Raw genomic sequence first — 13,250 nt, forward strand, 5'->3', positions numbered from 1 at the left:
AACATGATACATCATCTCATCTGATAGACAAAGCCTTATGGTTTCCGCAGGCTTCTCCTTCAACTCTTCCCAATCCAGTTGATCCATACCCTCTGGTTTATTCTCACGCAGCGCCTTTGATAGACCTTGTTGAGCCAACACATCCTTAACCCTCCTTTGCCACAATCCGAAATTACCAGTTCCATCGAACTTCCCCACCTCGAATTTGGCACCTGGGTTAAGAGCCATCTGATACCAATTGTTGGGAACAAGCGAACAATCAAATAGTAAAGAGTATAGAGACAAGAGAATAACACAAGAGATTTGGTAACAAGGTTCGGCCAATTGTGCCTACGTCCTCGGGAGCGTTGAGCGGCTACCACTATATATTATTAGAGAATAAGGATTAATGTTTTTACTATTCTTCTCCTTGTTGCATTAGGTTTACATAACATCAATATATATAGCCCTCTACCCCAACCCTTTACATCAGCCCAAACCCGTAACTTGTATTGCTGTTATATAGAGATATGAGTCATTGCACAACAATTACTCATTACATGAGGTGGCAATATTTGACACATTTATAATACAACAATAAATATTGACAATTGTTTGAAAATTATACAAATCCATATTACATAGGAATGAAATCATATATTATTTTGAGTTTAATATTTATATATTATTAATATAACATCTTTATATGTATTATATATCATTCAATATTCAATTATAATTAATACACAATTGATAAATTACGTATCATAAAATATTTAAAGTATGATACTTGAAGAGTTGAAAGCTTCAATCCTAAGAATACTAGAACTAGTAAGAAACCAAGGGAGAAAGTAGCTAGACAATGGATAGATGATGGATGTGGATTGGCATAATCTTAAAAATAATTGTAGTTCTAAATTTACATATTCATATATTAACTTTTTACAATTGAATTCTTATGATATTATAAAAATGATATTCCGAGGGTGAAAAGATGAATCATAAAAATTCTAGAACTAGTAAAAAACGGAGGAGAAAAAAGTAATTAGACATCCATGATGATGGATGTGGATTGGTGTAATCTTAGAAATAATTGTAGTTCTAAATTTATATATTACCCATCACTATTGGGACGATTACATTTGACATTTATTGGTAATGGAGGCAAGTTTTTTTGTCCTTTTCCCCCCACCTAGTTACTACCCTTTCTCTCACTAATTATCTCCTTCCCTTTACATACATAATAGTATAATAGTAAAGAGTTACTAAAATTCCTCACATAATATTAGACTCAGATCCAACCAAACCAATCCCCTTCTTACAAACTGTCCCAACTGTCACCGTCTGATTCCCCACCACATCCTCCAATCTCCACCGTACATCTCTTCCATCTCCGATTGGCCCCTTTCTCCGGTTCGGTCCTGACCCTATTGGCTCGTCTTCAGTGCCTAAATCACGGCTTTATTCTTCTATCTGATTCTGATACCACCACTACCACCCAACCACAGTATTTAAAAATCACTTCTCTTTCATTCTTCTCACTCTTAATCACTCAAATAACCTTTCTAGACCAATCCTTTTTTGCGGCGCTACACCATGTTGTGTTTTGTACCTTCACACGTCACTCTGTTACTGAACTCGATTATTCTCTTTCATGTTTCTTCTTCTTTTAGGTCAACCTTCTAATCTGAGATGAACCGGCCCAAATAATTTCTCAACTTCTTTTACCGATTCTCATCTTCAAGTTGAGATCTTTCAAGTTTTTTCAAATACCCCACTAGGCCAAAACCTTTAAATTCCCCATCTTTGATATAGTTTCTTTTTGTTGAGCTTTTTGTGTGTGTGGTTATGGCGATGGAGGATCGAAACACGAACAAAAGGATGATTACGAGGTTGTCGGACGTTGTTCTAGACTGTGTGATGCCTTACATCCATGACCCAAAGGACCGTGACGCGATATCTCAGGTTTGTCGCCGATGGTACGAGCTAGACTCACTCACGAGGAAGCACGTGACGATAGCGCTCTGCTACACCACCACGCCGGAACGTCTCCGACGGCGGTTCCCACACCTGGAGTCGTTGAAGCTGAAGGGGAAGCCGAGGGCGGCGATGTTCAACTTGATACCGGAGAATTGGGGAGGGTTCGTTACCCCTTGGGTTAAGGAGATTGCACGTTACTTCGATTGTTTGAAGTCCCTGCACTTTCGTCGCATGATTGTCACTGATTCCGATCTTCAGAACCTTGCACGCTCACGTGGTCACGTGCTTCAAGCTCTCAAGCTTGATAAGTGTTCTGGTTTCTCCACCGATGGTCTTTACTATATTGGTCATTTCTGCAGGTAATTTTGTTTTATCTTTATTTACTACGTTTTGATTTGAGTTTTGGTGTTTAACAGTGAAAATACACCAGATTCCTTCTTTTTTGTACAAAAAAAAATCAATTTTTTGGGGTCATACGTTTTATATGGTTGAGTAGTAGTTAGGGCTTAGGAGTAGAATAATTCATTTTGAAGGGTTTACTTAATTTATGATAATATGTTTTGTTAATAATTTAATACTTCTAACGAACACAATTGTGACTTCCACCTGTGATTTGTGGAGTGGGTCAAGAGTTTGTGTTTGATAAATGTTTAGGCTTCTGTAACCTACTTTCAGGTTTCCAACCTTTGTCGGTTGTAATTTAATGTTCCAAATTTTGTGGAATAGTATCTTACTTGCTTTTTCTCTGTTTTCATTGCTTAATTATTACTAACTTCAGGTGTTCTTATTTGTCTTGTAAATCATGTTTTCTGTTACAATAACGTTGTAGTTAGTCTGGTTTAATAGCTCAGTTTTGTTATTCTATTGCATTTAAAGTTGTGCACCATTTTACTGCATTGTCTGCCATTGTTGAGCTCTGGCTGTTGGACATGGTTTTTGGATGCATTACCAGTTACAAACACAATGATTCAGATGCATGAGAGCAGGTCTTATGAATCTGAATCATTGTGTTTGTAATTGGTTTATTCAGAGTTTATGCTCCTTTTCATTCATTAATTGCATGGTGAATGTTATGCAGCTTTTTTTATGCTGTAATTAGCTTTTTTACTAGGCACCTTTACATTGGTTGCCAGACTCTTTGAGAATTGCTACTCATTTAAAAGCGTGATTGATGATTCAGTGCACTTTGTTTTACCCATTGGATCTAACTTATTCAAATTAAGGTGATATTATGCTGCACTTGAGCATGCTGCAACTTTTGAAAATTTCATTGTGCTCTAAGCACTCAAACTATATTGCAAACTTACCATATGAATATATTCAGGCATCTAGTATTTGCATGATTTTTCTTCTGGTTAGACACGCGGTTTTCCAAGTGTTTTAATCTGAATCATTGCTTCTTGAATTTGGACTGGAATTATAAAGTAGTGAGACTCTGACTGTTGAATTTTCTTTTGAACAGGAATTTAAGAATCTTATTTTTGGAAGAAAGCAGTATCACAGAGAATGATGGTGAGTGGCTCCATGAGATTGCTATGAATAATACAGTTCTTGAGACACTGAATTTTTACTTGACAGATTTTTCCAAAGTCAGAAATCAGGATCTTGAACTTATAGCCAAAAATTGCCCCAACTTAGTCTCAGTGAAAATTACTGATTGTGAAATCTTGGGTCTTGTGAACTTCTTTCGACATGCATCTGCTCTAGAAGAATTTTGTGGAGGTTCCTACAATGAGGAACCAGAAAAGTACTCTGCTGTATCGTTACCAGCAAAGTTAAGTCGATTGGGTTTGACATATATAGGAAAGAATGAAATGCCAATAGTGTTTCCTTATGCAGCCATACTAAAAAAACTAGATCTTCTCTATGCAATGCTGGATACAGAGGACCATTGTAACTTAATCCAAAGGTGCCCCAACTTGGAAGTTCTTGAAGTAAGTTTCCAGAGAATTTTCTCTCATTTAATTAGCTTACCCTCAGATGGTTGTGATGATTGTTTTACTCTATATTTTTATGGCCTTTAATGTAGGATTCCAAATCCTTGCATGCATATGTATAGTGAATAAGCACAAACATGGCTACATATTTTGATTCAATAATTGACTGAAGTAAAGGAAACATGGAAGTATAAGATAATAAGAACAATTGAAATGGATTTGTGGATATTTTATTATAATAAGTTATTCTGAATGACCAGGACTGCATTTGAAACATTCATAATGAACTGACAATCTTTCCTTGTGGGCAGACAAGGAATGTAATCGGAGACAGAGGATTAGAAGTACTTGCACAAAATTGTAAGAGGCTAAAAAGGCTTAGGATCGAAAGAGGTGATGATGATCAAGGAATGGCAGAAGAGGAAGGTGTTGTGTCTCAGAGAGGATTAATTGCTTTATCACAGGGCTGTCCAGAACTTGAATATATGGCTGTTTATGTATCTGACATTACAAATGCATGTCTAGAACACATTGGCACTCACTTAAAAAACCTTTGTGACTTTCGCTTTGTCTTACTAGACCGCGAAGAGAAGATAACCGATTTGCCACTTGACAATGGAGTGAGGGCTTTACTGAGGGGTTGTAATAAGCTTAGAAGATTTGCTTTGTATCTCAGACCTGGAGGCTTGACTGATGTAGGACTTGGTTACATAGGGCAATACAGCCCAAATGTGAGATGGATGCTTCTTGGTTATATCGGGGAATCTGATGCAGGACTTTTGGAGTTCTCTAAGGGCTGCCCTAGTCTTCAGAAACTTGAAATGAGGGGCTGCTCCTTTTTTAGTGAGTATGCACTATCTGTTGCTGCAACAAGGCTAACATCTCTGAGGTACTTATGGGTGCAAGGATATGGAGCATCTCCATCCAGCCTTGATCTTTTGGCTATGGCTCGCCCGTATTGGAACATCGAGATTATTCCGTCTAGACGTGTCCTTGCTAATAATGATCCTGAAGAGCCTATAATTGTTGACCATCCAGCTCATATTCTTGCATATTACTCCCTTGCTGGGCAAAGAACAGATTTTCCAGACACAGTTAAACCTTGGGATCCAGCAACATATGTTGTCACCTAAAGTTCTTGTATATACCAATTATTTTTTTCGTCCTCTTTCCCAAGTCTCTTTTCCCTTTCAAATCTGGTTTGTAAGTGGTTGAAGTGTATTAGTTAGAGGGTTTCAATTTTCTCTGCAATTACTTAACAAGTCTTGTAATAAGATTGTGTTTGCTTTTCTTAATTCAGAAATGCTTCTACCAACTCATATAACTTGTTCTTTGTCCACTGAAGATGCTCCATTTTGTGAATAGAAATTAAGGATTGTTTTTATTTGTTATTTTTCGGTTTTCCTTTTTTTTGGTCACAAATTGTGATACTGAGGCTGTCTACAAATGTCTTGTCCCATTTGAACCATTCCTCACCCATTATTAAGCAACTAGGAAAACAAATTCAAGAAAAGAAGTCCCCACCAAACAATGTTTTAGAGATTTTTAGCATGCTGTGTTGTGGAATCTATAACAAACCTAGAAGGTTTGGTTCATAACACAACTAAACTAAGAAGTTTCACATTTTAGGTGTAACAATTGGTTGGTACAAACTCAGGTTCAGTTCTTAAATAGAATATGGGTTGTGGGGATGAAAGTGATGTAGCTTCTTCAAAATTTGGTTCCTTCTCTAAAAAATATTTATCAAAAATCTATTTAAAATATAAAAAATTTGGCACTACCATTATAATCAGTGTTGTCACTATTGTGAACTTGTCATCACTCCACCCATCACCATCGCACTATTATTGATAATGCATTGCATGTCAAAGACAGTTATGTGATTGAATAAATTTCCATTCCATCATTGTCTAATTTGTGGTATCAAATATAGGAGTAAAAAATAACCAAAAAAATATTAGTGTTACAATAGTATAGGTTCATAATTGAAAAGAAAAAAAATAAGAGTTAACACATTACTTAAAACTTAAATTATTAGCCACTCAATACCTAATTACAAACTTTGTTAAATACCCAAAAGGAGAGTTCTACTATCCATAAATTTAAACTTGAATTTTAAATCAATTATGGATATCTTTATTTTCTCTTTTAATTAATATTTTTAAATCTTAATGAATTAAATACACGTAATTATTTTTATTTATTATTTATTGTGTATTCATATAAACTTAAAATATGTAAGCGATCTCAACCAAACATGTATGCAAACCGATGGAGAGTTGTTTTAACTTAATCAAATATTTTAAATTTGAGTGCTTAAAAATATAATTATATTAAATATTTGTTAGAAAAAAGACATTATCAGTAATAGTAATACTACGCAATTCAAGTTGGATTTTTATTGTGAAGAATGTGATTGTCCAAAAAAAATTAACTATGATATTGTAGGATACTTGCATGGTAGTAATAATTGAATCACAATGGTGGATGGTCGTGTAAACAAATTCAATTAAATTAATGGGTGAAATGTAAAACATTTTAGAAACTTTTACTACCCCAGGCACTGTCATCACATAGTTGAATTCCAATAGTCGATGACCCCTATAAACATAGTCAATTCCATTAGTGGACGATCCATGTTAGCATAGTAAATTCATTAGTGGGTGTAGTGATAGGATGTGGATCACATGTTCACATTCATGTCTCATTTGGTGTACCAAGTCAATTACAAAGTTCCATTTATTTATAAAGAAAAATTATAAAAACGGAAATTAATATTTTAATATTATTTCGTCGGGATAGGGAGACTATGTAATCCTATTATAAAGCTATTATTCAAAATTTACCCATTCAACCATTAGAAACAACACAAAAGAATTCGAAAGATCGAGTATCAATTATTGGTCTGCTTATTTACCCTTTCATCATCTTTCTTTCGTACCCAATCATAGGTGCAACACATGAGCAAACAGTAAGTTTGGTGTCTCTTATCAACAAATTAGTACTAAGTGGTTATAATATATATGTGAGGATAGTGAAAAAATTTATACACAATAGTCGATATATTATTTACTATTAAATTATATTTGTATTACTTTTTTGAGGAGTCAATAATAATTAAATATGAATAATAGATAATGCATTAACATTATATAAAACTAGTGCATACATTTTTTCTTTATCTCTCCCAAAATTTACATACTAAGCATACATGAAATATAAAATGAAACTTTACCAGCGTTGTATGCACATGCATCAATGTCCTTTCCTACAAAACTTAAGGATTGAGATCAGCAGTACAGAAAGACTGTCTGATAAGGTTCCTTAGATTTGTGGGCCAAACCAAGCAATAATTTTGCAGATCGTTGCTATAGCCGAATCCATTGTCGCGTAGTGGTTAGTCCAAAATAGTGGATACACAAAGATTAAAAAACACGAGTAAAGATGCCAAAGTTGTACGTTTATCTTCCTCAAAAGGTTGTATGATGCGCTTCTCTGAAAGGAAAGTGACATTGTGTCTTAAACTACAATACCTATGATTAGTTTAAAAGTGATATACGATACTGTTACTTTACAAAACTTATATCAGAAACCATCCTTCTTTCTTCTTTTTTTTGTTAAGATATACTTGATAGTTGATACCTTTTCCGGTTACTATCTTGCAATCTGCTACAAATTCTGAATGTAGTTCTTTTGAGATTTGATGAGGAGTTGAGGACTATTCGCATGCAAACTTACGGTTTGAAATGCTTCAAGTGTTAAAGTGACATAATTTTAAAAACCTGGGTGTTGAATTGCTTAATTAACATAGTAATATATATTGAGAGAAAAACTTTTTGAGTTAGCATATTAGTTAGAGTGTATTCAATGTTAATTTAGTTTTATCCCAACTCATTAAATAATTTAATAATATATACAGACTTATTTGTTCACTTTATAAATAACTCATTTTAGAGAGTTTAGACATCTAACTAATTTGTTCACCTTTAAACATCTACAAGTTTGTGATTAAGTAGTCTACATGCCATGAAATATGGGTTTAAGCCATGGATTAGAGTGATAATTAAGTAAGATTAAAAAAATTAGAGAAATTGTTGGGTGGTCCTAGACCACTGATCCTATTAAGATCAAAATAATGTTATATTTTATCACGACATTCATGTTTTTGGAGGAGAGACTAATCCTATTGAGATATTATAATTCCTCCTCCAAATTAATATTATTCTAGAGGATCAAACATTTGTTTTTTGGGTCATATAATAGCATGATGTTTAGCTTTCTGTAATCCCGAGTCTAACTCCATGTTAATAAAGAAATATGGTCTAACTAAGTAAAAAATAATAATTCGTTTTTGGAAGGTTGTATAACTCAGTTCTGGAATAATATTATTGGCAATATATAAATTCTCAACACATGCTTTATTAACCAATTGTGATTTTAGTTCTGTATTTTATTTAACACAATTATCCTTATTGAATGATAAATATGAGTAGATAAATGATATGAGAGTACCAATCATTTCACTCCTCAACTTTGACATGTACTTGTAATCTAAGGTCGGCTACTTTATTCTCAGTAGTAGTTTTTGCATCAATAAAATTTGCTTAGTGCAAGAGGGTAGACCATGCTATTGGTTTCTCAATTAAGACAGAATCAAAATAAAGCATGATGCTTCCACACACCAGTAAAAGAAGGAACAAAGGTGGGGCAACAGTATTGCCACCACACAAAAGTATATTGGCTTGTCCATAAATATCAAATAAATGAAAGAATTTGGATTGGTTGAGAATCATAATTAATAAAAGATGACTGTGATAGTTGGGAAGCACATTGGAATAGACAATGATCACCTATCATATATCTCTCTTATATTCATGTCCCGAATTAATTAAACTTTACAAAATAATATTAAAATATTAATTTCTGTTTTTATAATTTTTATTTTCTAATGAATTGAGTTTTCTCGTTGGCTTGAGATACCAAGTATAACATAAATGGATACATGTGATCTAATTTGCATGCCTACATGAATTTACCTATATTCTGACCCAATGAAGCATGGGATTCTAATAAAGTGGAATGCAAACTCAGATTCTACTAGTAAAGTGATGCTGATCAAACATGGTCAACTTGACCATATTGCCCTCGGGAAGCATATGATTATTAACAATTTTGAAGATTGGAAACCCATCAACTTTGAGATTGGTATATCATTATGTGGTTCAATTTGTGGCAGAGCAATTAGCATGCTTGAATTGTACATCTTATAATGCAGATTAAGTCTCCAAAGAAATGGTACATCAAAAGAAAAATTTATAGTTTTAAGGATTTGAACATTATTGTACTTTCTTTTTAGGATGTTCATGAACCAAGTAGGTTCAGGCCCATCTACATTAATCCTACACAACAATAATCTATGGAGTGGAATTGATTTTTTTAAAACAACATCAGAGTTGGCATTACAGTGCATGAATACTAAAAACAGCTTCCTTACTGAAATCTCTAGAAGCTGTTTTGAAACTTGTAATTTGCAGCTTAGCACAAGTCTCATGGAAACCACAGTCATAAAGAATCACAAGATTAGTAATGATGGAGAACAACAAAATAATCTCATTAATGAAAATGAACTTGATGAACCTATAGTAGAAGAATCACAAGAGATAGCATTAAGAAGATCTCAAAGACAAAGATGATATGCTATTTCTGATAATTATGTGGTTTACTTCCATGAGTCAGAATGTGACATAGGAATTGAAAATGACCCATTTTCACATGCGATGATAGTAATAATGCCGATAAATGGTTAAATGTAATGAAAGATGAGGTTTGAGACCTTGTTGAGTTACCAGAAGATTCCAAAACAGTTGGTTGTAAGTGAGTTTTCAAAACCAAACGTGATTCTTATGGTAACTTAGAACGTTAAAGGCCAGACTTGTAGCAAAAGACTATACTCATAAAGATGACAATGATTATAAAGAGATGTTTTCACCAGTCTCTAAGAAAGACTCACTTAGGATTATCATGGCATTGGTGACTCATTATGATTTGGAGTTACACCAAATGGACGTGAAAACCATCTTTCTAAATGGGGATTTTTTTATAAAATGTCTATATGATCAACCAATGAGATTCATAGAGAAGGGAAAAGAACACATGCTGTGTAAACTTAAGAAATCAATATATGGATTTAAACGTTGCGACAGTGGTATCTTAAGTTTAATGACTATTGTATCCTTTAGGTTTAAGGAAAACATTGTTTAAGTTTATCTTTTTGGTTCTATATGCTGATGACATCTTGTTTGCAACTAATGATCTTGGTCTTTTAAATGAGACTAAGATGTTTCTCTCTAATATTTTTGAAATGAAAGATATGGGTGAAGTAGGCTATGTGATTGAAATAAAAATATTTCGTGACAAAGACTTTTAGGTTTGTCTCAGAAAACATATATTAACAAAATTTTAGAGAGATTCAGAATGGATAAAGGTTCAGCATCTCCCGTTCCAATTCAAAAAGGAGACAAGTTTAGTATGATGCAATTTCAAAGAATGTTTTGGAACAGAAGCAAATGAAAGAAATTCCTTATGCATCTATAGTTGGGAGTTTAATGTATGCTCAGACTTGTACACGACCAGATATTAGTTTTGCAAAGAAAGTTTTGAGATACTTATAAGATACAAAATATTACATGCTTATTTATAGGAGATCAAATCACCTTGAGGCGGTTGGATATTCAAATTCAGACTTTGCTAGATGCATAGACTCAAGAAAGTCTACTTTCGGTTATGTGTATTTATTAGTTGGAGGAGCTATCTCATGGAAGAGTGCGAAAGAGACTGTCATTGCTGCATCCACTATGGAAACTGAATTTGTGGCATGCTTTGAGGCCACGGTTCATGCTAAATGGCTACAGAACTTTATTTCAGGACTTGGGGTTGTCAATAGTATTTTCAAGCCGCTGAAAACTTATTGTGATAATTTCGCAGTAGTCTTCTTTTCTAAAAACGACAAGTATTCCAAATGTGCTAAACATGGAGGTGAAATACTTTGCATTAAAGAAGAAGTTCAGAAACTTAGAGTGTCAATTGAGCATATTAACACTACTAACCTTATGATTGCAGACCTTTGACGAAAGGGTTACCGCCCAAAATATGTACTAGTCATGTAACAAATATGGGTATTATGTTTGCGAATGACTGTTGAACATTATGTTATTAAAGTCTCAATATTTTGACACTTCGAGCTCATTAATATTTAAGCTTCTCATTAATATTTTATTTTCACACTTATGTACACACGTGAGAATGGTAATGTTGAAAATAAATTTTTCTTTTCTAAATGACATTATTATATGATTCGCTTTAATGTATCATATTAAGAATAAAAGTTAATATAATAGTATATGGAAGTGACTATATCGAATAAGTGATGTACAACTGTCATGACTTGTAATGTAATGAATATGGAAAACATATTCTGAATATCCGCATTATATTTGATGTTTATAAAATAATGAATTGTATTGTCACATGAGACAAGTGGGAGAATGTAAGAAATATGTCTCTTGTTGCATGAAAGAATATATTATTTCATTGTTTGAATGACATAACTCTTGGATGAAGAGTTATCAATGAAATTTTAAGACTCTTGGGAAAGAGCCTATATATAGTATTTGACCAGAAACATTGTCCCTATCTTTGTTCATAAAGATTGTTCTATCAGTCATCACTTAAGCAAAAGCATAGTAAGAACGGGAAGGAGATAAAAGAGTTTCTCTATAAACCAAGAACACCAAACAACAACTAAATGGAGGGTATCGCCATGAGTAAATGTTAGTAATCTATAACTATATGATGTGAAAACTATAATTTCTTAAGATTAATTTACATATGATTCCCTACTAAAGTTTACAACAAGAACTAGAAAAATGGTGCTTAGAAATACAAATAGAGGTTTGATTCAGAAGGAGAAGAGAATTCAGAATCTTTCAAGTATGATTAACAATCTACTTTCCTTAACAGTATAAACTTGAGAATCTATAAAAATCATGTCTTTTAGAATCAAAGAGAACCTTGAAAAAATCATGGTGTACCAGAAAATAGATATTTTAATATAAGTTAAGGAAAAGTGATAAAAGTATAGTAGCAACAGTATGGAAGAGGGTGCAGAAATTTAAGAGGCAATAGAAATTATTTACAGGCATGAAAAGGAAAAGTGATAAGAGATGCATAGATGCATCCCAATATTATTGCTTCAGTGGCATAAATCCACATTCTTTCTGGAAGAGAAAGTACTATATCAAAAACCTAATATATTGATAAAAAGTGATTTTCATAAGCATCAATGTGTACTTCACATTGCTCAAATACGTTAACGTGATCATTTTGAAGTATATGTATAGAAAAATGGCGTGGATCAATTATAATCAAATAATTAACATTATAAACATTAAGTTGTTTATATAAGTGCACCACTCTTAATTAATTAAATGGGTACAATGGGCATTGTGTTTTTATTATTATTTAAGAACAATAACAAAGATGTATGAATCTGTTTTATGTTCAAAAGGTGGAACATAAAGACTATATATTTACTACATGATTGATAAAAAGGTATCAAGCAAACTGATGAAACTTGCACATAGTTTCATTAATTACTAATACATTTGTCAACAAGATACTCGGGTTATGAAATATGAGAACATATATTCTATCCCATAATTTTGTTATTTTATATGTTATATGTTGTATTCCGTTAGAAAATACAAAATGATTAAACTTTTAATTTATATATTTTTGCTGCCATAGTATATAGTTTCCTATAAGAACTCAGGACTAGAATAAACAACAAGCGCCTGTAGCTCAGTGGATAGAGCGTCTGTTTCCTAAGCAGAAGGTCGAAGGTTCGACCCCTTCCTGGCGCGCTTAAATCGTCGTGTTTTGCTTTTTTAATTTGTTTGTGAAGTTGGAGTGTATTTTAGTCCACTCACCTCGTGGATCCAATCCAATTACAAATGCCATGAAGTGGACGCCACAACCCATGGATTCCCACCTTCACCTAACCTATTTGACACCTCAAAATTGATCATTATTTATAGTTTTAAAGACAATTGTTTCGGAAACAATGATACACCATTTTAGAATATCATTTCCCATGTTTATTTTGAAGCAACCTATGATACATTAATACGAGTAGAGATTAACCACAAGTTAGACAAAGATGTAAAAGAAGAAAATTATCTGAACTCCACAAAACTATCGAATCAATTTGAATTTTTAACAAGCACATATACATTAATTTTATGCACCCCAAAATTATAGATTGCATTCTAGAGCAACTTTTTATTAATTTCTGCT

At 33.2% G+C, this 13,250-nt stretch overlaps 1 protein-coding gene and 1 non-coding gene across 2 annotated transcripts; both read left to right on the forward strand.

Annotated features, from left to right (window-relative positions):
* On the forward strand, positions 1,216-5,235 carry LOC109360821 (coronatine-insensitive protein 1). Its single transcript, XM_019605965.1, has 3 exons — positions 1,216-2,318; positions 3,422-3,893; positions 4,208-5,235. Exons 1-3 carry the CDS (start codon positions 1,828-1,830, stop codon positions 5,027-5,029), a joined length of 1,785 nt encoding a protein of 594 aa, XP_019461510.1. The 5' UTR covers positions 1,216-1,827; the 3' UTR covers positions 5,030-5,235.
* Positions 12,745-12,817, forward strand: TRNAR-CCU. Its single transcript has one exon. It is a non-coding gene; the product is annotated as a tRNA-Arg (tRNA).

This window comes from Lupinus angustifolius, chromosome LG11 (assembly GCF_001865875.1).
Source record: "Lupinus angustifolius cultivar Tanjil chromosome LG11, LupAngTanjil_v1.0, whole genome shotgun sequence".
NCBI lineage: Eukaryota > Viridiplantae > Streptophyta > Magnoliopsida > Fabales > Fabaceae > Lupinus > Lupinus angustifolius.